The sequence below is a fragment of the Vittaforma corneae genome (assembly GCF_000231115.1).
Source record: "Vittaforma corneae ATCC 50505 unplaced genomic scaffold supercont1.15, whole genome shotgun sequence".
In the NCBI taxonomy this organism is placed as follows: Eukaryota; Fungi; Microsporidia; family Nosematidae; genus Vittaforma; species Vittaforma corneae.
Genome location: NW_006889848.1, coordinates 28907 through 51972, shown reverse-complemented (window position 1 = coordinate 51972; position 23066 = coordinate 28907). Strand labels below are relative to the sequence as shown.

General features: G+C 31.1%; 18 protein-coding genes across 18 annotated transcripts; 4 read left to right on the top strand and 14 right to left on the bottom strand.

The window, feature by feature from the left end:
* Positions 1 to 340: 340 nt before the first annotated feature.
* VICG_01544 (uncharacterized protein) lies at positions 341 to 2521 on the bottom strand (the record flags this gene model as incomplete). The annotated part of the gene is made up of 1 exon (XM_007604928.1): positions 341 to 2521. One exon carries the CDS (start codon positions 2519 to 2521, stop codon positions 341 to 343), a length of 2181 nt encoding a protein of 726 aa, XP_007604990.1.
* Positions 2522 to 2546: 25 nt separating this feature from the next.
* On the bottom strand, positions 2547 to 3029 carry VICG_01543 (uncharacterized protein; the record flags this gene model as incomplete). Its single annotated transcript, XM_007604927.1, has 1 exon — positions 2547 to 3029. The coding sequence occupies one exon, from the start codon at positions 3027 to 3029 to the stop codon at positions 2547 to 2549; it is 483 nt and encodes a 160-aa protein (XP_007604989.1).
* A 28-nt stretch (positions 3030 to 3057) lies between these two features.
* Positions 3058 to 4725, bottom strand: VICG_01542 (uncharacterized protein; the record flags this gene model as incomplete). Its single annotated transcript, XM_007604926.1, has 1 exon — positions 3058 to 4725. One exon carries the CDS (start codon positions 4723 to 4725, stop codon positions 3058 to 3060), a length of 1668 nt encoding a protein of 555 aa, XP_007604988.1.
* Positions 4712 to 7396, bottom strand: VICG_01541 (uncharacterized protein; the record flags this gene model as incomplete). The annotated part of the gene is made up of 1 exon (XM_007604925.1): positions 4712 to 7396. The coding sequence occupies one exon, from the start codon at positions 7394 to 7396 to the stop codon at positions 4712 to 4714; it is 2685 nt and encodes an 894-aa protein (XP_007604987.1).
* Positions 7397 to 7544: 148 nt separating this feature from the next.
* Positions 7545 to 8384, bottom strand: VICG_01540 (uncharacterized protein; the record flags this gene model as incomplete). Its single annotated transcript, XM_007604924.1, has 1 exon — positions 7545 to 8384. One exon carries the CDS (start codon positions 8382 to 8384, stop codon positions 7545 to 7547), a length of 840 nt encoding a protein of 279 aa, XP_007604986.1.
* Positions 8378 to 9169, bottom strand: VICG_01539 (uncharacterized protein; the record flags this gene model as incomplete). Its single annotated transcript, XM_007604923.1, has 1 exon — positions 8378 to 9169. One exon carries the CDS (start codon positions 9167 to 9169, stop codon positions 8378 to 8380), a length of 792 nt encoding a protein of 263 aa, XP_007604985.1.
* Positions 9170 to 9370: 201 nt separating this feature from the next.
* VICG_01538 (uncharacterized protein) lies at positions 9371 to 10465 on the bottom strand (the record flags this gene model as incomplete). Its single annotated transcript, XM_007604922.1, has 1 exon — positions 9371 to 10465. One exon carries the CDS (start codon positions 10463 to 10465, stop codon positions 9371 to 9373), a length of 1095 nt encoding a protein of 364 aa, XP_007604984.1.
* VICG_01537 (uncharacterized protein) lies at positions 10462 to 11913 on the bottom strand (the record flags this gene model as incomplete). Its single annotated transcript, XM_007604921.1, has 1 exon — positions 10462 to 11913. The coding sequence occupies one exon, from the start codon at positions 11911 to 11913 to the stop codon at positions 10462 to 10464; it is 1452 nt and encodes a 483-aa protein (XP_007604983.1).
* A 153-nt stretch (positions 11914 to 12066) lies between these two features.
* VICG_01536 (uncharacterized protein) lies at positions 12067 to 12447 on the bottom strand (the record flags this gene model as incomplete). Its single annotated transcript, XM_007604920.1, has 1 exon — positions 12067 to 12447. One exon carries the CDS (start codon positions 12445 to 12447, stop codon positions 12067 to 12069), a length of 381 nt encoding a protein of 126 aa, XP_007604982.1.
* A 53-nt stretch (positions 12448 to 12500) lies between these two features.
* On the bottom strand, positions 12501 to 13940 carry VICG_01535 (uncharacterized protein; the record flags this gene model as incomplete). The annotated part of the gene is made up of 1 exon (XM_007604919.1): positions 12501 to 13940. One exon carries the CDS (start codon positions 13938 to 13940, stop codon positions 12501 to 12503), a length of 1440 nt encoding a protein of 479 aa, XP_007604981.1.
* A 261-nt stretch (positions 13941 to 14201) lies between these two features.
* VICG_01534 (uncharacterized protein) lies at positions 14202 to 14921 on the top strand (the record flags this gene model as incomplete). Its single annotated transcript, XM_007604918.1, has 1 exon — positions 14202 to 14921. One exon carries the CDS (start codon positions 14202 to 14204, stop codon positions 14919 to 14921), a length of 720 nt encoding a protein of 239 aa, XP_007604980.1.
* A 213-nt stretch (positions 14922 to 15134) lies between these two features.
* On the bottom strand, positions 15135 to 15755 carry VICG_01533 (V-type ATPase, D subunit; the record flags this gene model as incomplete). The annotated part of the gene is made up of 1 exon (XM_007604917.1): positions 15135 to 15755. One exon carries the CDS (start codon positions 15753 to 15755, stop codon positions 15135 to 15137), a length of 621 nt encoding a protein of 206 aa, XP_007604979.1.
* A 218-nt stretch (positions 15756 to 15973) lies between these two features.
* Positions 15974 to 16366, bottom strand: VICG_01532 (uncharacterized protein; the record flags this gene model as incomplete). The annotated part of the gene is made up of 1 exon (XM_007604916.1): positions 15974 to 16366. The coding sequence occupies one exon, from the start codon at positions 16364 to 16366 to the stop codon at positions 15974 to 15976; it is 393 nt and encodes a 130-aa protein (XP_007604978.1).
* A 1153-nt stretch (positions 16367 to 17519) lies between these two features.
* Positions 17520 to 17687, top strand: VICG_01531 (uncharacterized protein; the record flags this gene model as incomplete). The annotated part of the gene is made up of 1 exon (XM_007604915.1): positions 17520 to 17687. The coding sequence occupies one exon, from the start codon at positions 17520 to 17522 to the stop codon at positions 17685 to 17687; it is 168 nt and encodes a 55-aa protein (XP_007604977.1).
* A 145-nt stretch (positions 17688 to 17832) lies between these two features.
* VICG_01530 (uncharacterized protein) lies at positions 17833 to 18720 on the bottom strand (the record flags this gene model as incomplete). The annotated part of the gene is made up of 1 exon (XM_007604914.1): positions 17833 to 18720. The coding sequence occupies one exon, from the start codon at positions 18718 to 18720 to the stop codon at positions 17833 to 17835; it is 888 nt and encodes a 295-aa protein (XP_007604976.1).
* A 181-nt stretch (positions 18721 to 18901) lies between these two features.
* Positions 18902 to 19579, bottom strand: VICG_01529 (small GTP-binding protein domain protein; the record flags this gene model as incomplete). The annotated part of the gene is made up of 1 exon (XM_007604913.1): positions 18902 to 19579. The coding sequence occupies one exon, from the start codon at positions 19577 to 19579 to the stop codon at positions 18902 to 18904; it is 678 nt and encodes a 225-aa protein (XP_007604975.1).
* Positions 19580 to 19932: 353 nt separating this feature from the next.
* On the top strand, positions 19933 to 21723 carry VICG_01528 (uncharacterized protein; the record flags this gene model as incomplete). The annotated part of the gene is made up of 1 exon (XM_007604912.1): positions 19933 to 21723. The coding sequence occupies one exon, from the start codon at positions 19933 to 19935 to the stop codon at positions 21721 to 21723; it is 1791 nt and encodes a 596-aa protein (XP_007604974.1).
* A 153-nt stretch (positions 21724 to 21876) lies between these two features.
* VICG_01527 (CDC7 protein kinase) lies at positions 21877 to 22899 on the top strand (the record flags this gene model as incomplete). The annotated part of the gene is made up of 1 exon (XM_007604911.1): positions 21877 to 22899. One exon carries the CDS (start codon positions 21877 to 21879, stop codon positions 22897 to 22899), a length of 1023 nt encoding a protein of 340 aa, XP_007604973.1.
* Between the last annotated feature and the right edge of the window lie 167 nt (positions 22900 to 23066).

The window sequence follows — 23066 nt, the reverse complement described above, 5'->3', positions numbered from 1 at the left end:
TAAATCTCATAAGCTTCCTTTTATATTATCTAGCTCACATGTCAATTCTATCAGAATTTAAAGGCAAATTTTATTTATGCTTTGCACATCTTGCTATTTTCTTGTATTACTTACAAATGTAATGCTGAAATGTGCTAGAATGCAGTGAGCATTCTGGATATATTTTATGCAATTTCAAGCTTATCAGCAAAATTATAGGCAAATGAAAAAACTTACTTAAATATTGAAAGCTTAAACGTACTATAACACTGTCAAACCAAACACAGATCATGTAAATGAAGTCAATCAATTTAAAAACATGCATTTACTGCTTATAAGCTTTTATTAAAAACCTATTCATTCAATTAAATAAATTCCTAATAATATTCGATAAAGCTTCCACAAATATCTTTTCAAGATCATCAATGTTCTGGATAATGCAATATTTTAGTGCAAACGAATCTAAATATTTTTCAATAAATACTCTATTTTCTATTAAACTTACTTTTGACATTGTCTTTACATTCCCTCTGTCAATCATCACCACAAGAAAATTATCCTTTGCATATCCTACATTTTGAAATATTCCATCTGTCAGAATAATGTTAATCCCATCATCAAACTGATCTGTCCAGTTTATTAGGGTGCTTTCTTCGTCGAAGGTAAGGTCTTCAATCTTACACTCTCTCAAAGTAGTTCCAAACTTGTACAATTGAACTGGAATGTCCAAAAGCGAGAAGGATGCATCCAATTTGTAATATACTTCAGAAAGGACATCCACCAAATGCTGATCGTTCATACTCTTTGAATTATCAATAAAAATACGCAAAATATATTCCTTTTTATCACTCTTTGCCCTCTTCATCCATATCTTATCTTTTCTGTAATCACTAGCAATGTAAGGAATAATTCTTTTTAGATTTAGCTTTTTTCCTGTTTTAAAGTCGCCTTTGTACTTACTATTCTTGTTGGACTCAAGTATTACTTTAAGTAAATTAGTCAATTTGACACAGTCTGGTGACTTCCTATTAAAAACAACTGATCTTTCAACTGAAGAGCATTCCTTTCCTGCCAAATCTTCACCTTCAACCAATTCATCGCCCTCTCCCTCTTGCAGGACATCTTTCTGATCCATTCCATTTAAATTTCTACCTGCTACTTTTTTTGAATAATTATCAGCTGAAATGCATGTCTGTGATTTATTTAATGTAGATTCATTCCACTGGTAATCAAGTTTATTAACAACCAGTTCATTTGCTACATTATCACTATCATCAATATTATCATCATTAATACTACTATCAATGCTTTCATTACTGCTTTCACTAGTATTATTAGTACTATCGATGTTATCCTCATCATTACCCCGATCATTTTCACTATTATCATCGTTGGCTTCTTCAATAACATCTTTGTTATCATCTTCAATATTATCTATTCCACTCTCACCTTCACTTTCATTACTAACACTATAAAATTCTCCTTCATTACTCATTTCAATGCCATCACTTTTAACACTCGTATCTTCTTCATTATTATAATCATCATTAATATCATCTTTCGCAATATCTTCATCTTTTATATGCTTCTCTCCGTGTCCACTGTGTAATCCTGTCCCATTTTCTAACTGCTCTGATTCTTCAAACACATTACTGAATTTAAAAGCAAAATAAAGATAAGATGGAACAGGGTATTCAATACTATAGACACACAGTTTCAATATTATACTAGTAGCATTAATATCATACTTCTGGCTGTTTAAATTGGAAATAACACTACAAATAAGCTTAGATAGGCATATTTCTGATATATTAAAAGGTTCACTGACATTTCTATTTAGATAGCGACTCATAACATCGGAAATTACAATTCGACTGTTGATTGTAATGTGACTATTCAAAGTGTCCATAATGGTGGTTCTAATAGAAGTATTTTTACTGAGCGAATCGATAAGCAATTTCCATCTAAAGCATTCACAAACATTATTACTAATGTCAATATTACAGTTACTCAACAACGAAGTCAATAAAGATGAAGTTGATGACGTTAGTAACGAATGATCACCGATACATCCTGGAAAATCAAAATCTACTTTAGCTATTTTTAAAACAGGAGCATATAAAAACCTGTCAACAAATTCATGAATGCTTTCATCATAAAACCTAGGTTCCTTTCTTAATTTTAATGCAGTCTGTCTATGTTCTACTTTAAACTTTTCTTCAATTTCAAACGATTTGTAAAGAAGAGTATACCCATAAAGAATGGGGTTAAAATAAATTCCTATTAAAGACTCAGAAAAGAACATTTTGTCTAAAAACTCAAATATCCTACAATCCAAGAAAAATCTTTCCAAAGTAGCAGAATCATAAGTATCTAAAGGATTATAGGCGGTCTTGCTGAATAGTAAGTATTGGAAATATGAATAGTCTCGTTCAAGAGTAAGGCATGATTCATTTTTGTAAAGATTAGTAAAGAACGATTCTAAACTATCGATAAATTTCATAGCTTGAGTAAATTTAGCATATTCCTCAGAGAAAGGCATATTAATAAAGCTTTCATTTTGAATTCTAATGGTATGTAATTCGTTGATAATCTGTTCTGGGGTGGAAAAAATACTTTAAATTCTGAATAGATAGGAGTATTCCGTGTGGAATGCTTGAAAATAGAGCAATGGCATCCTCACCCAAAACTATTGTATTTGAATTCCTTTCAATTACCCTAGCGATAGTCTTAGTTGGAAATAAATGAGCAATACAGTCATCAATCTCGTCTTCAGTAAAAGAATCGAGAATGACCGTTCCTTTGCTTGCACCCTCAAAGCATTTCTTAACATCTGCATCTTCAATGCACTCTTTTTCACTATTTATAATTTGATCATTGGTAGATTTTGATTGTAAATGTAGTAATAACTCATCAAATGCTATAGCTTCAACTATTAACTTTCTCTTTATACTGTTAATATGCTTACTCGTCTTATCAGTAATAGTGTAAAATAGATATTTTGAATACTGTGGTTTCAAGCAGAATTCAAAATGATTAACATCTAGCAATCTGTTACAATCCACTGCTTCCTTGTTGTTATACTTGTGAATAAGTCTTATAGAACATTGTTTTGATCGAATAGTATTGTTCTTTGTCCATACAATAGCATCTTGTACACTCACTTCTCTTTGAAAATAAATATGTAAGAAAATAATCATGCAAGTCTGAAAAATCTTCTAAGAATACTCTTAATTCCCTATTATTAAGATATTCACAAAATGTAATAGAATGAATAATATCTTTGAATTTTTCATAGTCTCTTTTCAGTAGATTGTCTATTTTAGACAAAGATGAAGTATACTTCTTAGAAATATTATTAAATTCATCGATAAGAGATGCAACATCCCCCCTTCCATATTTGTACAGACTTATAGCAGTATCTGAGATTGTTTTTTTAATATCATTCTGTTTCCTAATCTTCTCATTAATCAATTCACTTCGTATAAGATGCAGAGGATCATAGTCGTTTAGTAGCTTGTAAAAATTTGATAAAGCAGCTTCATAGCAAAAATTGTCATCAAATATATCAATTGATATCTTAGATATATTTTTAGCAAAATATAGAAGATCGCTGAACTGAGAAAGTGTTTTTATAGGTAAATCCTTGATGAACTTAACCTTTAAATCATAAATAGTATTGGAAACACTCTTACAACATATCTTATTAATTTCAGTACTGTCATTTACATTATTACTACTATAGCTGTTAGTATGAATAAACACCATTGACTTGATAAATGAAGTAATGCTAGGACTCTTTGTAAGTATTTCTATAACATCAGAATATCTTGTAGGTAGCTTGGTAGAATACGAACTAATTTCTTTGTATACATTCAAAAGATCAGTGTTGCAAGGAACATACTCTTCCATTTCCAACTTAAACATATATTGTATTTCAGATTCAATAAGAGTATTGTAAATATTAAGACTCCTATTCAAGTAGGCAGGATATGTTCCTAAAATAGAGAATTTTTTAATATCAATGTCCAAAGAGGAACAGTTAATATAAGATTCAGTACCAATCAGTTCCTTAAAAAGAGTGTCGTTGGCATTTGACTTGAGTTTCTTCATACAATCATTGCTAATGCTTGTTAAGATATCTTCAGTTCTAATATCACTGCTACTAGCCGTAGTAAAAATTTTGTATAGGTCGATATATGAATATCTTTCGCATAGTTCAATTATGTAGCATCTGTCAATAAGCGCTGGTGACAATCCACAGACATTATCACAGCACAATACAAATTTAACTTGAGGGTGGATATTTATAAAAGTGTCTTCTACCTTTTCATAAACATTAATTCTACGATCATCTTCGAAGAGTGAGTTTAAACGATCAAAGACGCATTTATCAACCATTTCAGGATTGTTAAAGACTATTAAAGATGGTTCTTTGATGTACTTAACTAGTAGGCCATCACACCATTCAAATAGTAGACAGTTGCCATTATTATTATTGATATCAATACTATCTGTACTATTCTCAGCCTTTCTGTATTGTCCTAGTAAATCAAATATGTCAGTGTCTTTGTGGCAATCAATTTGAACCATTTTTAAAGAAAAGATTGATGAAATAAAATTCAAGAGAGAATTCCTACCTCTATTTCCTAGCAAAATCACAGGAATATTACTAGAAATACACTTCAGTAGCAATTCAATTTGGGGTATTTGAGAGTGAGGAATAGCATAGTTATTGGGGGACATTTTTACTATTTAAAAGAATGCTACCAAAGCTAATATCAAAATAGTTAGATTTTGGTTCAAATGAATAAGATATAGGATAGCATTCATTAGTAATGTTAGTACTAGTCATACTATTCTTGTTTAACTCATTTGCTTTGATATTCCCTCTTAAACTCAGCTTCTCATCAAATAAATATGAAGGCCCATATCTTCCGCTTAGTATTGTTCTTATGTCTTCTATTGTATAACCACTCATCCTAATCACAATAAATCTATCTAGAAAACTCTTAGGTAATTTTTTTCTACCATTCTCTTTATTCCAGGGATTCATTGTTCCAAATATCCTTGTATTACTATGCACGTATACTATTTTTCCGTTTACTTCAATCTTCTTTCTATGATCTAATATAGAATTCAATCCTTCAATTACACTCTGTGTACACAAATTAATTTCGTCTAAAATAATCCACCTTCCTTCTTTTAGAAATTCTACCATATGGCTTTCCATAAAACTAATAGAATCACCCACTGGAATATAAGACCCAAGAAGATCGCTCATCTCAGTCTGCTCGCTAAGATTTATTCTTAAGATAGGAATAGAAAGAATCTTGGCAATGTGATGTACAATGCTGGTCTTTCCCACACCCGGCTCACCTTCAAGAAGTATTCCTTTATTGGTAGTTAATCCTCTAAGAATCCTCTTCAAATTTAATTGAGAAGTGATAGAGTTGAATGAATACATAGTATCTGATAGAGTATTAGCGTGTATTCTTAAGTAGTATGGATGTACACCAAATAAGTGCTTATCATCTACTTTAGTATTTACTGATCTATCGATAGATGGCATATGTCCTATTAGTTCTAAACAATCCTCCCATATTTCTTCTACTGAATTAAACCCTTTTAATTCGATTATTCTTCCCATTTTACTATTCTCAACCGTATTATCTTCAGTTTGATTGCTCTCAACGTTATTATTTCTAATTAAGATATTTCTAATATGCGAGCATAACAATTCTATCTTTCTAACACTCATATCCTTTAACATTCTAAATCTGTCCTTAAAGTATCTTAAATTCACGCTGTTTTCATCATTTTTGTTTGTAATACAACATGCTTTCTCAACAAACTTGTCAAATATTTCATAATACTCATCAGGCTCAAGTTCAAAATATATCTCAGTAAATCTATTTCGCAAGGCTGGACTTAGCTCTCTCTTTCCAAAATCCCCACTTGGATTCATTGTAGCAACTATCCTAAAGTTACTGTGAGCATACACTTCCTTATCTATCTCAGGTATAAACAAATATCTTTTATCCTCAAGTACACTATTCAATCTTTCAAGAACAGAATCCTCGGCTAAATTGATCTCATCAATCAAGAATGCATCTCCATCATTCATAGCTTTTACAAGTGGTCCATCCATCCAATGTATCTTTCCTTTCTCAAAATAAGGATGACCAATAAAATCAGAACTCTCAATACCACTGTATAAATTTATGCTTCTTAAGTTTAGACAAAGCATAGAAGAAACAACCTCACAAACTCTAGTTTTACCAATGCCTGTTTCTCCAATTAAAAGGACAGGCTCCAAATTAATCCAAGCTTTATAAATGAGATTAATGAGCTTCACATATGATCTAGTAAAAATAAGCGAATTGTTGCTGTTATTAATTATACTATCATTCAGGCTAGCATTCTTCAAATCAATTTGATATAAATCATAATACTTCCTCTTTTCAAATCGCATTCTGTCTGAAAACGAATCGTTAAATACCTCAAGCACCCTCTTTCTGTCTTCTTTATTTCTTTGTCTTTCAAGAATTATCTCTAGACCTATTGTGTATAATTCATAATAATCTCCTGGCTGTCTCTTAGCCCACTTAAATAAGTCTCTTAGGGTTATAAAACTGTTAAGAGTCCTTTCAGCTTTTAATGAAGTATAAATAAGCATAATATACTTTATGAAGGATCTAGGAAGTTTGCACGACCTTTCAAGTATTTCGGCCATTTCATTTTCATCTTTTTCATAAAAGAATATTTCAATAAACCTATTTCTGAAACTTTTAGCTAGTCCGTGCCTACCACCATAATTTAGATTCTGAGTAGCAAACAATCGAAAATTAGAATGAGGAATTACACATTCATCAATTTCAGGAATGTATAATTCTTTATTATCATCTAAAAGTCTATTTAGTACTTCAAGCACATCACTGGATGCTAGATTTAATTCATCAAGGATAATCCAGTGCCCATTCTTCATAGCTGTGATCAAAGGACCTGGTCTGAAATATATTCCCTCACTGCTGGCTGTGTAATTTCCTATATAATCTGAACTTTCTGTTTGACGGTGGTTATTTATTCTAATTACTCTTTTGTCGTATTTACTAGCCAGAGCATAAATCATACTGGTTTTACCAGTAGAGGTATCACCTTGAATAAGAATGGGTAAGTTAGCCCTTATCGCAAAATCTACGTCATTGAAGTGCAATCTAGTCTTGGGCGTTATAATGTATCCATTCAAATCGTAAATATCTGAGAATGTTGTATTCTCTGTAATTGTCTTGAAGTAAGTTTTAAACAATTGAAGTGCACTGGCTTTAGAAGATAGATCAAGCTGAGTAAAGAAGAGTAAATTAAAAGCATCGTAAATGGCAGTGTTACTATTTCTATTTTGAAGAATATAATGCAAAGCTCGGCAAAATGTCCTTCCTGAAACTAAAGGCTCTATGATATTTGTATATTCTCTTTTTGCTAATCTTTTTTTAAATTCAAAATAGAACTCAGAAATAGAATCTACTTCTTCAATTAAGTTGCGAGTGATACTTTGAACAACTGACTTAATGCACTTTTAGACTAAAGCTAAAATCATAAAATACTATTTTGCTGAAGACAGAACTGTCATATTTCTTCTTTCCAAAATCACCGTGAGGATTCATGCAAGCAAATATCATGAAATTAGGATGGATCTTGATTGGAGTAAAGTCGCCACTTTCGTAAAGAATCATTTCATCCTTTGATAGGATGGCTTCAATAAGATTAAGGGTTTCATCAGAACTCAGGTTGATTTCATCAAGCAATACCCAAGTACCATTCTTCATAGCTTGAGTTAATGCCCCATCTCTGAAATAAAAAGGTAGTTTTTTATCCAAGATACTTAAATAAAGCTTCACCTCATTGATCATAGATTGAATGCAGTTACTAGTTGTAGTATTACTAATATTAGTGTCAATATCAAATTTGCTACTCAAACCCGTTGTCAATTTCAGCAATAACTGTTCGAGAATATTTCGTCTATTTAATGATCTTGGAATCTCCAATTGGATTTTTGTGTACATTTCTTTGATTTTTTGATCCAAATCAATTGAATGATACCCACCTATCAAATCAAACCCATCAAAATCCATAGACATATTAATAATCTTCAATGATACTTTGTATCCAAAGAAATGCTCTGAGTTTGAACACAGATACTGAACTAATGCAGTCTTGCCTGCACCCGTTTCTCCAACTAACAATGTTGGTTTTTTTATTGAAATATTCAAAATGAGACTATTCAGTGCACTCTCAACAGGAATTGTCTTGGCAAAAAGCATATTTGGAAGATTTGGTGAGGTGGGTACTACCATTAAGAATTCTGACAGTATTTTTGATTCATGCCTTAAAAACACATTTACCATTCCCTGATACAAACCAGACGAAACGCATTTCCATTTTCATATTCTAAATGAAGAATATCACTCAATTCGTGCATCTTTCTAAAATGCTTACTACATAGATAGTTAGTTTTATTATTGAGACAGTCACATTTAAGCTCATCCTTCAAACATATTTGACTGCACGCTAACCCATCATTTCTTGGACATCTTTCATTCCGATTCTTTAGCATAAAATCAAGAACGTTGAGAAGTATAGAGCTAAGCGGTTTATGGACCTCAAAACTACAAGAAATATCCTTAAATAGAGCAAGTGTAGATTCAAGAGTAAATCGGATTGGTCCAATAAAGATGACATTCTTTACCTTAAGTGGTTCTTTACAAGTAAAGAATATTCTAAAATCATCACTAGCAAATATATCATCTCCGAACGAATTTACAATTTTTCGATTCCTTATAACCGGTTTCAGGTATTGTAAAAGACTCAGATTAGCATCAATGTTCTTAAAACATATTTTATACCCTTTAAGCATAGCTTCAATAAGTATGCCATTAGTGTATTCAAGGGTGTTATTTCTAATTGAATAAAATCCGCTAATATTCTTTGTTTCTAGAATTTCTCTGGTATCATAAACTTTAACGTCGGGAAAGCAGCTTTTGATGAGTACAGTCTTTCCACATTCACCATAGATAAAACAGGGACTCTTTATAGCTACCATTTCTCTTAACTCATTTATAAGTTCTTTTGGGTATTCAAGTTGAATCTTTCTTGCAAATCGATCTCCAAAAGATAAACTTTGGCTGGCCATTGGGTTGGGTCAGTGAAAATTTTTATTCAAAAATGTATGAAAATCAAGAGATTATATAAATTTTATTTATGAATATTAACACTAGCCAAATGGAAATGATACATTTGTTGAAATACTTCGTTAAAATTCCACAATAATGATGTAAAAATACTCAGTCCAGATGTTATAAACATAATAGATGATTGAAATGTAATTTCTAGATTAATCAAAAGGGTCTTGAATGTTAGCTATGCTGATAAATTCAAATTCATCGACCTTTCTGATTGAAAAACAGCTGGAATATTCGTGAAGAATCATTCTAATCTCAAATGGTTCAAAATATTTAGATTTGACAACCAATTGCTCAAAATCAATAGAACCAAGCTCATTCACAATCGAAAATATTTTTGGAAACACAATCTTAAAATATTTATGATCATCCACAAGTGTTGAAGATGGTTCAGGAATTAAGTCACCTAAGAATGACTTAAATTTGTTGTTAAGATACATTCTAGAGAGTGAGGAGAGTGAACGATATCCTGAGGCAATACCATGACTTACCATGTATTCTAAAACGTCTTCAATATCAATATTTTCATATCCTGTCAATATTTTAAAATTAATCGGTAACTGAAATATCAATGCTTTTTTAATCTTTAAATACAATTCAAACTGATGTTCTTGAAGATATAAACTATTTCCTTTTCTTACAACTGTATTGTTTTGTGTACTAATATTTTCTTCTTTTAAAAATAGGCTGATGTATTTCTTCATTGATTTTTGCTCAGCTCTACTGAAAATTGTTGGCAAAATACTTTCAGCTTTGCTTTTGAAATCTTCTTTAGAACACTTTTGGAAATGTTGAACGAACTCAGCCCTTGAATTGTAATTTAAGGGTGTTTGTGCAAATGATAGGTTTTTATATTGAAAAGTAGTATTACTGGTTGGATCTTTGGATATTCGGATGTAAATTCTATTTTCATTGTCAGTTTCTATATCAATAAGTCCTTTGAATTCAAGTTTCTGAAGCTTTCCTAAATATCTAAATGGATTTGAGGCTTCTCTAATGACTTCCTGGTATTCATGTGAAATTAAAGACATTAAGTCGTTTACGCTTATTGATTTCATTTCCTCAATTATAGTAAAAATGGAAGAATTCAATTTTTTAGGCTCAAAATTACCTATAAATAAACATTCACAATTTGACTTATCAATGGAAAATTTATCAGGAATTTTTTGAAAAACTTCAAAGGCACATTTTGTAAGGAAGTTTGGTCTTTTAATCTTCGTAACTTTGAAGAAAGTTTCTAATTTCATTGACATAACAGTTTGATAATCAAACTGTATAAAACGAATATTAAACTCATCAATAGTACTATTGGTAGTCTTATTAATATTATGAATAACGGTATTATTCTTACTTTTGATTTTTTTTTAGAATTGTTAGTCCTGTGTATTTCTTTGATATGCTCATAAAGAATACCGATGTTTATGTCCGAATTATCACAGTATCCATTATCAGCTATAATGCATTTGCTGATGTTCATAAAATATTTTTTAACGCTTTTATAGAATTTGTTCTCCTCATCTGATTCATTTTTCGGTATAGATTCATGTGCAGACACGTACTGGTTTAAAATTGATTCATCGCAATGTGGCAAGGCAATCACATATCTTCTCGTTGGTGGATCTGAAAGTTTAAACACTTTCAATCCTGCCGCTTCTGCATTACTAATTAGATTTTTGCGATCTATATTATATGGATACCCTGTCATTCTTGATATTTCCTCAAATATTTGCTTTGAAAGGATAAAATGGCCATGTTTTTTTGCGATAATCTTCAAAACCTCTTGTCTATCTTTTGATGTTAAAATTGGATCGACATCTGGGTCATCATTTTCAATTTCCACAGTTTTCTGCATCATTTTCAATTTCCTTTGATTTCTTTTATTAAGATTTTCTATTGAAAACACCTTAAATGTAGTGTGGCCATGCTCAATTGAATTAACCATTTTAAAATAATCAGGATGGGCTTCACAAAGCTTCTGCAAATGTTTTAGCGCATTTTTTAACGATATTCCTGTAATATCATTCAATTCCTTTGTACCTAATCCATTTTCACGGCATTTGGCATGCATTTTAATTTGATCAATCAACGGAATATTTTGGTAGAACACCATCTTTGAAACGTCAATAGATTTCTCCTCACTAAAAATAGGATGCTCATCATTCCTCTGTTTTGACATATCTTTAACCTTGTTAAGTTTTATTACCGTTTCTTTCCCTTGTTTTATTTCTTCAATAATACCCCTTTCTGATAGCTTTTTACAAAGATAATGCATCGTTTTTGGATCAATATTAAATTTCGATCTCAATAAACTACACGGAGCACGGTCGGGATTGGTTACGATGTAATCTACCATTTGAAAGTAGAATTTATTAGTAGTTATAAAGTTAGGCCCAAAGAGATAAGCTCGCCATGCTTGTAAATTCATTCTAATTATATAATTTTCTGGAATATTCTTAGAAACATAGCTTGGAAATGGAGAAAGTGTAAAATTTGAAACAAACTCGTCTAGCTGTTCAGGAGAAAGGATTTCAACCCAAGGCTTTGTACGTGCTTCTTCTATTTCTTTATTTGTTAGAGAACTTATCTGTTTTCCATATATTCCATACGAAAAAGATTTTGTCCTTGAGTTGTTTCTTTTCTTCACACATGGTCTTGAGAAAGTTAGCAATAAAATATACGAGATTATTAAAAACAAAGTTTTAAATTAACGATCATTGTCAATTTTTCAGCATGCACTATTAAAAGGTTAGAAAATGGCCAAACTGTTTGAAATGCTAAACACTAGGAACAATTTAATTCCATAAAAGCATTACTCTTTATTTAACTATACTACAAGCAATGTTGGCTTTTAATTTATTTTATTAAATGTTTGCAGTTTTTTCAAAAAGAACTCTCTTGCATCGCCTTCAAAGTTTTGCTCAATCAACGTTTGAGTCTTGGATTGAAACTCATCCTGAGAAAAATCGCAGATTAGATCATAGAACTTTTTACGAACTGGATAGGAAATGCTATGCCCAGATACTTCGTTAGATTCCTCGCTAATATCAGAAAGTATTTTTTCAATATATTTTTCAATACCTTCAATATGCTCAAAAAACAAATACATTTGTCCATCATTAAACCCTTCAAAAATATTGTATTTGAGGAATGCCTGCAGAATTCTATCGAACTCATAAATTTTTACTCTTGAAGCTAGTGCATTATAGGTCTCTGATCCTTTTTTGAGCATATTCAGAACATCGCCAAGAGTAAAAGAAGACACAGCCTCTAAACAGCAAAGATTTAGCTTTTCAAAAGCTTCGCCTGAAATATTCTCAATATTCTCAGAGCTATTGACAGATCGATTGAACCCTTAAGTTTTCTATTTTTTTTTGCAATTTCAGTAACAATTTTAATAAACTGAAATTCGAGGCGTAAAGGAACACATTTTATAAACGTTATAAAATTCATATTCAAGAGATGATTTTGGCTAAGGTGAAAGTAATAATCATTATATTCCATCTGTGAGGTTATATATCTGTAAAAATAAAGCACTCTTTCTTTTAGGTAAGGCAAGTAGTTATTATCAAAAGCATTGAGATAAACATTCTTCAAAAACGTATATTTAACTTTTGTTCTAAAATATTTCACAACCTTAGCTTTGGCTTTCTCAATCATATTAATCAATTCAAAATCTGTATCAGATACAGTATCAGAAAACATTACAAATTCTGAACTAATGTATTTTGATCGTATTTCAATAATTGAAAAGTTATTATCTTCTAGAATATCAAGAAAACGCTCATCATCAAGTTGTAATGAAACTTTCATTTTTTTTATATCCTTGGGCAACTCACTCATTAAGAATATTCTAGATGCACGACACATGTCAATAAGAAAGTCGATCATGTCATTTTTCACAAACCTAGTATTCATTTCTCCAATATATTCAATTATATTAGGCTTACTATTTAATTGATGTATTTGATAGTCAAGTCTGCCTGCCAATTCATCCACTAATAATTCCATGGTGTCTGATTCTAACATTAAAGATGCTTGTAAATCCTTGACTGGTATGACATTTCCACGCTCTTTAATTGTTTTTTCAGCCTGCTGTATTACTCCATTGGCAAGTTTTGGACTTCCATTTTTCTTAGTTGCTATTGCAACTGTCTCATTATTGTTAGAATGAGTAGTTTGTTGAACAGAATTAAGTGCTGATGCTTCGTTTCTTGTGAAAACATCATCTGGAAACTTTTTTATTCTTTCTATTATATCAAAATTGAATTTTAATATTTCATTTCCATGGTTATTTTCTATATATATGACTTTCTCTTTTACTAACTGCTGTATCCATTTATGAATGTTCTTTTCGGAGTTAGAAATTAAGCTTTTCATTGTTTTTCTGGTTACACCATCGGGATTGGTCATAAGTATAGACACACATTGTGCCAGTCTTCCAGCATGAAGTCGTGAATTATTAAATGCAAGAACCCTCCAAGCTTCAAAATTCAATCTTATATCGTATTCCTTATAGTTTTTCAGCTCCTTCAAACTATATGTCTCTGATTTAGGGAGATGATAGAGGAGAGAGTTTGGAATAGTAAGATTATCATCGTGCGCTACAATTTCAAGAATCTCTGAGTCATCAATTTCACTAAAGAACTCCGATGGGACATCGATTAGTGGACATCCCAGCACACCTCGCAAAGCTACGAATTTTTCAACGCCTAGCAGTTCCATGGGCAACAAAATTTTTTGTGCATAAATTGAAACTTGAGAAGTTTTAATTGATTTACTATTGAACGTTATTGGTAGTTTATTTTTATCTAATGATAATACCAACTTTAGTCTGTTAAAATTTTTATTAGCATTCCGTTCTCATTAATAAACATGTAATGATCAACCATTAAGCATTTAATATAGCTAATTATCTTTGCTTTTGTCTAGACTTTCACTGTAGTCAAAATTTATTAAAATCTTATGTTGTTCTGCCCTCCTAAAATGAAACCCACACTAAAAAATATGGTGTTGTCACTCGAAAATAATGTTCTAAAAGTAGGCACAAGAAGGATTAGTGCTAAATTTATTGAACATCAAATTCAACCAGAGCATGGAACAACAACACTTGCATTTATTTTTAAAGAAGGTATGGTCATAGCTGTTGATTCAAGAGCTACTGCTGGTTCGTACATAGCATCACAAACAGTGAATAAAGTGATTGAGATTAACAAATATCTTCTTGGAACAATGGCTGGAGGTGCAGCAGATTGTTATTATTGGGAGAAGCTAACAGGTCTCTACGCAAAAAGATATGAACTTGAAAATGGCACTAGAATATCTGCTGCTGCGGCAAGTATGTTTCTGAGCAACTGTGTATATAGATATAAAGGATATGGGTTATCCATGAGCACAATGTTATGTGGATACGACAAAGATGGGCCTCAAATCTATAATGTGACTGACCAAGGTGCGCGTATTAAAAATCATATTTTTTCTGTAGGTAGTGGCTCAACAATCGCTTTAGGAATCTTATCTGCTAGATATAAGTATGACATGACAAAGGAAGAGGCACTCGCGCTTGGAAAGGATGCTATATTCTATGCTGGCCATAGGGATGCATATTCAGGCGGGTCAGTGAATTTATACTTTATGAATCACAACGGCTGGGAAAAGATTGGTAATTTTGAGTTTGAAACTATTAGAAATGAAAAAGAAGTTTAATAAACTTGATCTTGTTAAAACATAATCAGTATGCTAATATCATTAGTAAGGATGGTATTATTTAACTGTTCGTTTAACTAATAATGTATTCAGTTAATTATTGCAGATTTCCATTCAGCAACATTAATTTTTTTAATTTTTAGTACCATTCATGCCTAATGCACTTTTTAATAGATACCATTTCATGTTTCCTTTAATTAATAAAAGCCTATTTCATTTCTCTTTAATTTCTTGAACTTTCTTTAGTCTATAAAACTCTTCTCTTTCTAGCTCATCAAGCTCACTTTCAATGTAGTTCACTGTACTTTCAAGTTTTGGTATCATCTTGTGTTCAAGCGAATTCTTTCTTTTATTTGTAGATTCTAGTTGATATTTGACAGCTTCTAATGAATTTTTCATTGTTGAAAGATCAACAAGTTCATGTAATAATTCGTCAAAGGCATACTTAGCTTCTCTCAAAACATATCCATTTCTCCACATAATTTCTTTATCAAACTTTCTTCTTCGTAATTTAAAGCATACGACTGTTGTTCCGTAAACATTATTAAACTCGCATTCAAGACTTGGGCATGCTTCAGTACATATTTTTGCAACTATTTTCATATCGGATCCATATAATTCTGCTTTTGAAATCATTTTAAATGCATTTTTAAATAGTAACTTAACATTTTGCTCTCTTTGCTTCAATTCACTTTCCATTTCTCTAATTTTGATTTGCAGTGCATCACTCTTACATTTAAGTAGAGATAATCCTTTTTGAACGCTCTTCAATCTTTGATCGAGAATTCTATGATTCATTCTTGTTGAAATAACTGGAAGTCTCTCTGAGGTCATTGTTTGTTACTAAGCTATGATTTTATATTCTGAAACCAAAAGAACTATCTATACAAATAAATTAGTATACGTAAAACACTTGAATATGTATACGAGTTTAGATATTTTTAATTATCAAATAATATTTTGAACTATATAATTGTAAGAGTAATATTTATGATCAATATATTTAAGGTAAAATAAGATATTGGAGATGGGACACAATTCCAAAAAGAAATTTATAGAATTCCTGCTTTAGTAGCAACCTCGACTGCTTCACCTTCTTTTGCAAATTTCACAAAGGCCTTCTTTGCATACTTCTTGAAAATATTTAAAGTGTTGATTTTCATAACTTTTGCACCATAAAGCTCCTCAATTGCAGTTTTTATCATTGGTTTCGTTGCTGTAACATCACATATGAAAATAAGAGTGTTATCTTTCTCCATAGTCTTTGCTGAAACTTCGCTTTTCAATCCATATTTCACAATGTTGCATGGAGATGGTTTCTCTTCCTTAATACTTAGAAGATCCTTCAAGGTTGTTTTTTTCTTTGGTTTAAAGTCTAAAGCATCATCAAATTTAATACCTCTGATGTTATAGCGATCTTTTATCGTCAAATTCTTTGCTATCATTCTAGGGTGCAAATTTTTTAAAAAATTTTAACAATCCAAACAAGGAAAAATGAGAGCTATATATAAAAGGACTTGCAGTTCAAATTACAGTAACACGTTGAATTTGATGACTTAAAATACTAATTTACATTGTTGATTATATTCGTTAATAAGTATTCAACTTATTGTTATTTATAGCTATTATAAATCACTTTTTATCAATCATTTTACAAAATTGGTAGCGTGGTAATTTTAAGTATATTTTACATGATTACTACAATTACAATCCATGTACGTAAAGATTTGGTATACATCATAAGCTGTTGCTTACTATGCTTTAATACTATTATTACTACGTCTTCGAATCATTTCTAAATGCATTATTACCATTACTCAGTCTATTTTAATTTTCTAATTCAAGTAGCATTCTTCTGTTATAATTTATATGTTAATTTACCAAACATACCATAACGCATTATTATAGAACCATGGTTTGCTTTTGAATTAATATTTTTGTATCAGAAACTGCTACTTCAATATTTAAACAAAAATTTCATTTACCTATTAGCTATATATCATAATTGAATTGCTGCATTGCCAAGAACTTGAATATAAGAGGGGCATGAACATGTATAAAGAACATTTGGAGCATATAATTTGAGATTTAATATTTGCAATATAAAATCATTAAAACTTCATGAAACTGATCACTTGGAATGCATATAATTAAATGTGTGTATTTGATTTACTCAAATTTAACGAAATATCCAAACCAGTATGTCATAGTTTCTATATTTGTATGTTAAAATTGCTTGCTTTTCTTAATTATAAGACTTATGTAGCATAAAGTTGCACAGATGTGATCTTTCTAATACAAATTTTATCTGATAGTCTTGTGCAAAGCTAAATAAGCCATCTTATTTTCTTCTTTGAAGACTACATGGGTATTTCAAGGATATCTCCTAGATACATAATATAAACATGCTGAATACCTTAAAATTTATTTAAAGATTAAAAATTTTTCATAAATTCAGCATAGATTATCTGATATTTTATTATCTTGCTAGTATAATTGAAAAAAATAACTTAGATTGCTGGTTAAATCTATCAATATGTCAGAAAGCCAGAAGGGCCATTTGTACTCAATAAAGTTGACAATCTTGTAAAACTAAGGATGGTAAGAGAGTTTATCTCGACAAGCGGGATCTCCGAAGTTGTGCTGACAGTTGAGGATGTCAACACATTGATAGACTGTCTGGTATATGACGGGAAGATAGAAAGGATAGAGGTGGGGGGAGACGTAGCATTGAGGGCATTGAAGGACGAATACATGAAATTTTGAAGGGCACAGCAATTTTACAGCAAGAATTTAGTCAAGAAGGTGATTTAACAAATGCTTGGCTGGAATGTCCTTCCATTTTTGTACTATTAATTTTTAAATAACTATTCTTTTTATAGAGTTTTTAATATAATTTTTTATTTATAAATTATAGTGGAATCAAAGAAACAGATTGAAATGCCCTACCTAACGCCTCATTTGGATCATCTTCAATCAAACAATACAAGTAATTTCTGCAAATCTCAAATTTTCTTACAAACTTGTTAGTATCAATAATAATTGAGGTCTGTTTCTTATTTGCTATATCCCATTTGATTACCTTTCCATCATAGCCTGACGATAAAAGAAAAGTATCAAAATAAACTTGGGTAACTGGATAAAATATTCTTGTATTCTTGCCATTCAATATATGTGAGTTAAAAGCAAACGATTCTTCAAAATTTTGAATGTCTTCAAAATGAATTTTGCCGTTAATTAGGCCAATAACTAAATTATTTGCACAGGAAGCTATAGAATTAATACAGCAAGAATAATCTTTGGTTAATACTTCATTTAGCTTATTATCAAAGACTGAAAGAGTGCTTTCAAATCCAAGACAGATTCTTTCTTGTAAAAAGCATAATGCAGTAGATACTTTTTGTGTCTTTTTTCTTAAAGCTACTTCAAAAAGATGCTCTTCAATATTACTTTGATATTTTTTTTCTTTTAATATGAGTATTTCAGAGTCTAATGTGGTGATAATGACAATTTTATTATTAGAGTAAATGAAAGTAGGTTGCTTAAACCCAGGAATAATACTAATGATTGTAAACATAGAGTTTAAGATAACTAACAAACCTTGAGAATATGATATTCCTAAAAGTTTGTCTCTAAATTGGCATATTTTTGTAAGTGACACTGGAAGATCAACAGTATGTTTGAGTTCAGCCTCCTCAAATACTTTGAGTGTATTTTGATAGGTGGAGACTATTAGTTTATCTTGAAATGTACAAATGTCAGAAATAGCAATTTTGTCTTGAAAGAGGATAGAATGCATGGGTAGCCTAAAAAATGTGTAAAAACATATCTTCACTATAGAAAATAAATGAACTAATCAAAGATAAGAATAAGTATAATATCAAAGACAATTTCTTCGTATATTATAGACATTACTTATTACAGTATCCATATTAAAAAGCACAAAACAAGATTATTAAAGTATAAATGAATGTTTAATATCACTTATGCATTCCATAACTCTTAATTTCTTCAATTAACCATTTAAATCCAGGATACACGCTAACAGATGATAGCGCCATATTTCTTTGCATTGAATCGAGGTCATCTAAAACAGATACCTCAGATATTTTCACCTTAAATACTTTACTATCAGCCTTCATGTAAGAATCTGTTATACTAGTATGGTTGTCGATCTTGTATGTTTCTTCAATTGATGCTTTTCTTTGGCTAATTTCAGTTGGATTATCTCGAAATATATCCTTCTTATTTAGAAATATAAGAATAGGTAGGTTATCTTTAAGATGGGGAACAAGTGTCGTGAATGCCTCGAAAGAGTATTTAAAACGCTTTTCATCAGCAATATCAATCATAAAAACTAGTCCATCTACATCATTGACATATTGATGCCAAAAATCAATCAAAACTTTCTGTCCACCTATATCCCAAATTTTAATGTTCGTATTTGCAAAATTAACTTCTTCCATGTTGAATCCAAGTGTAGGTTGTGTCTGAGCTTTAAAATCTCTGCCACTGTCTGCATTCTTAAACAGATTGACCAATGTAGTCTTACCAGCGGAGTCAAGTCCCAAAATAGCTAATGATGCTTTACCTTTACCTTTGATTGATGCAAATAATTCTTTTAAATTTTTCTTGAGAATCGATGGTATTGCTCCCATGCACCCTTGTTTGCTTGCAAGAGATTATAAAATTTTTTAAAATAAACAAGTTTTGTTTGGAGAGTTTGAAGATCAAAAACAATAAAGAGCAATAAACAATGAGAATTAATTGAATTAATTTAAATACTGGTGTGGTATGGGATTTATTAAAATAATAGTTAATATTAGGTTAAAATGAATAGCTTTCAGCAAACAAATTACTATATAAGCACCGTTGAATTATGCTATGGATAAACTGCACGTTCTTCTCTAAGATATAACCTTTAGAACTATCTTCCATAAAGTTGATGACTAATTGTATGATACTGCTTTATATATCAAACAAGTATTTCATATTAGCTACTTTATGACATATGAAAATTATGAATAGATTTACACATCAAAGTTTTAATTTTACAAATCTTAAATGTCACTGTTTCAATAAAATAGATGAAACTTGTTCAAAATATTTAAGAAAAAATGTATACTTTTGTATGCTGTTTCTTAATATACCGTTAGTTAAAGGTTTATCGAGTCTTTCACTAGGACCTAACTGCGAAAGCACAGCAGACACTAGTTGTGAAAATAAAGTTGGTTCTGAATATTCTCAAACGAATATATCTCAATGGCCAAATAATCCGTTTACTAATATTCCTGCTCTCAAAGTGGAATGCTCTCAGAACATACAAAATCAACAAAATACTAATTGTGCGGGCGGTAAAGCATCTCAGCAATTCGAATCTTGCATATCATCCATAATAGGAGATCAAATGGTTATGAATGATATTAATAATCAAATTGAATGTTTGGAACAATATGCTGACAATGCAAATATTAATTTGGACAATGCTTTTTCAGGGGTGCCAGGATCTTATGATGGTAGAGGATTCTACAATAATTATCTCAAGGGTGGACTTGGATACAGCTCAAACGGTTTTTATCCACATGGTGGCCATCGTCACATGGAATATCCACCAGTACCAAAAATGATAACAGGTAAAACAAATGGAATTCCTGGGACTAATGTTCCATTTTTTGTTAAGGACAAAATTACCGCTGTAGTTACAAGTGTTGTCACAAACGTCGTTGAAAAGCCACCTGTAACTGTTATTCCACCTCCTCAAACGGTAACATTTACACGACATGCTAAACCAATTACTAAAACACTACCACCATTGGTATTCCAGATTCCAACAACAATTATTCAAACATCCAAGCCTGAGACAATAATCAAAACCTTACCACCACAGGTAATTTATCAACCTCCAGAAACTAAAACTTTACAGCAACAGGTTCATTATCCACCTAGTACAATAGTAATTAATAAAACTCTGAATCCAGTTACAAGAACTGTTGTAGTTCCAGGACCAGCAAGAACATATGTGCAGCCTCCACAGACTGTAGTTAGTGTTTCTACCAAAGTAATTATGCAACCACATATTCCACCTGCCATTTTTAATACTGCAGGTAATTCAGTTCCTGGTAGAGTTAATCCATTTAGTCACAACCATTCACGCAATACTCCATTTGACCACTCATACCATCCAGATGGATTTTCACATTACGGAGGACATAATGGACATTATCCCGGTACTGGTGGTGGATCGCCATATTCTGGGAAATTTAATGGTCAGTCACCATATCCAGGAGGTCATGGCTATCCATATTCTGGTGGGTATAATGGTGGTGTGTCGAATATAGCTTGTGATTGCTATGAGTTAGGTAAAGTATTAGATGGTATATCGACTGGGAATACGTCATGCTCTTGCCCTCAACAGTCTACAATGCAATTTAATCTTCCTTATTTCATACCTGGATCCCCAGACTGCACAATTAATAATCTAACAGATTGTCAGAGACCATCTGTAAATAACTGTCTTAAAAATACAAATAATTGCTACACATCTATGCTTCAATCAAACTATAACTTGCAATCAAATAGCGATCAATGTAGTGTTTCAAATGTCAAAATGTGTGAATCAGATAATTGGCCTAAGGTTATGGAACCAAACAGCTCAAAATCCACAAATTCATCAGCTAATAAACCAGACAAAACACGTGAAGCAAGTTCTGAGGAAGATGTAGTGAGTGCGTCATTAGTTTCAAGTGGAAAAGAGGTTCCAAAAGCAGTGTTTGTTAGCGATTTAACAAAGCAAAACGAGTAAATTATTAATAATCATTTATTTTCCGATAAATCTAATTACTAGATCAAACTATATGCCATTGATTCATATTTTTGAATACTGTTAATTTTAACTTAACTTCTTTAAAAATTCTCATTATTTTGTTTCTTTTAGAAATAGACCAAATTTAAGCCCATGGTTGACGAATCGTCGTTCAAAGCACCAAAATATCTTAGTTTTTGTGAATATAAATACATAATAGAAGAGTCAGTCGGTGAAGGGTCTTTTAGTTCAGTTTACAAAGCAAGACATAAATGGACAGGTGAACCTTTTGCAATTAAGGCAATTACAAAGACTACATCTCCTAAGCGTGTTTTACAAGAGTTGTCTATTCTTAAAACATTAAATGGTGAAAATAATTGCATAAAACTTCTGGAGGTATTGAGAAATGAAGACCAAATTCTAGCAATCTTCCCTCTGATTGACCATATAGACTTTAAGGATTTCATCTTAAAAAGTACATCTCAAGATATAAAAAAATACTTATATAATCTACTAGTAGCCGTTAATCATATGCATGATAAGAACATAATACACAGAGACATAAAACCAGGCAACTTTCTATATAGTATTGAAAACGAGCAAGGCTGTTTAATAGACTTTGGGCTAGCAGAATATGAAAGAATGAAAGAATCTAGCCCTCAGAAACCAACCAAGCCACTCATATTTTTTAATTCTATAGTTACACCAAGTAAACCACCAGGATACTATGAAAGGGATGCAAGACCACCAATGAAGGCATCCAGGGCAGGTACTCGCGGATTTCGTGCACCAGAAGTTCTTTTTAGATGTGAAAATCAATCTAGAGCCATTGATATATGGTCAGTTGGTGTTATAATGCTTTGTATACTTACAGGACAATATCCATTTTTTCTAAGTGTAGAAGATATAGATGGACTAGTAGAAATAGGAACGATATTTGGACATTCTGAGATGAGGAAAGCAGCTAGATATTATGGTAGAACGTGGAAATCTAATTTGCAATCAATATCAGAAGACGGTATTCCATTTGAATATTTAATTAAAAATCTAAATCCTAATATGGAGATTGATGATGATGCGATTGATCTTTTGAAGAAACTGTTAGAATTAAAATGTGATTCGAGAATAACAGCTGGAGAAGCATTAGAACATCCATTTTTTTCTAATATTAGGTAATTTGTATAAATATTAAATTCATATAAAAAATGTCTTAAATGATTCTTTTATTACTTAATATAATAGTTTATTATGCTTGTTTGATAATTATACACATTTATATTCTACTATTGATTGACTGTCCATTTTTTCGGTTGCAAGCATCTTTCCTTAAATACACGATATTT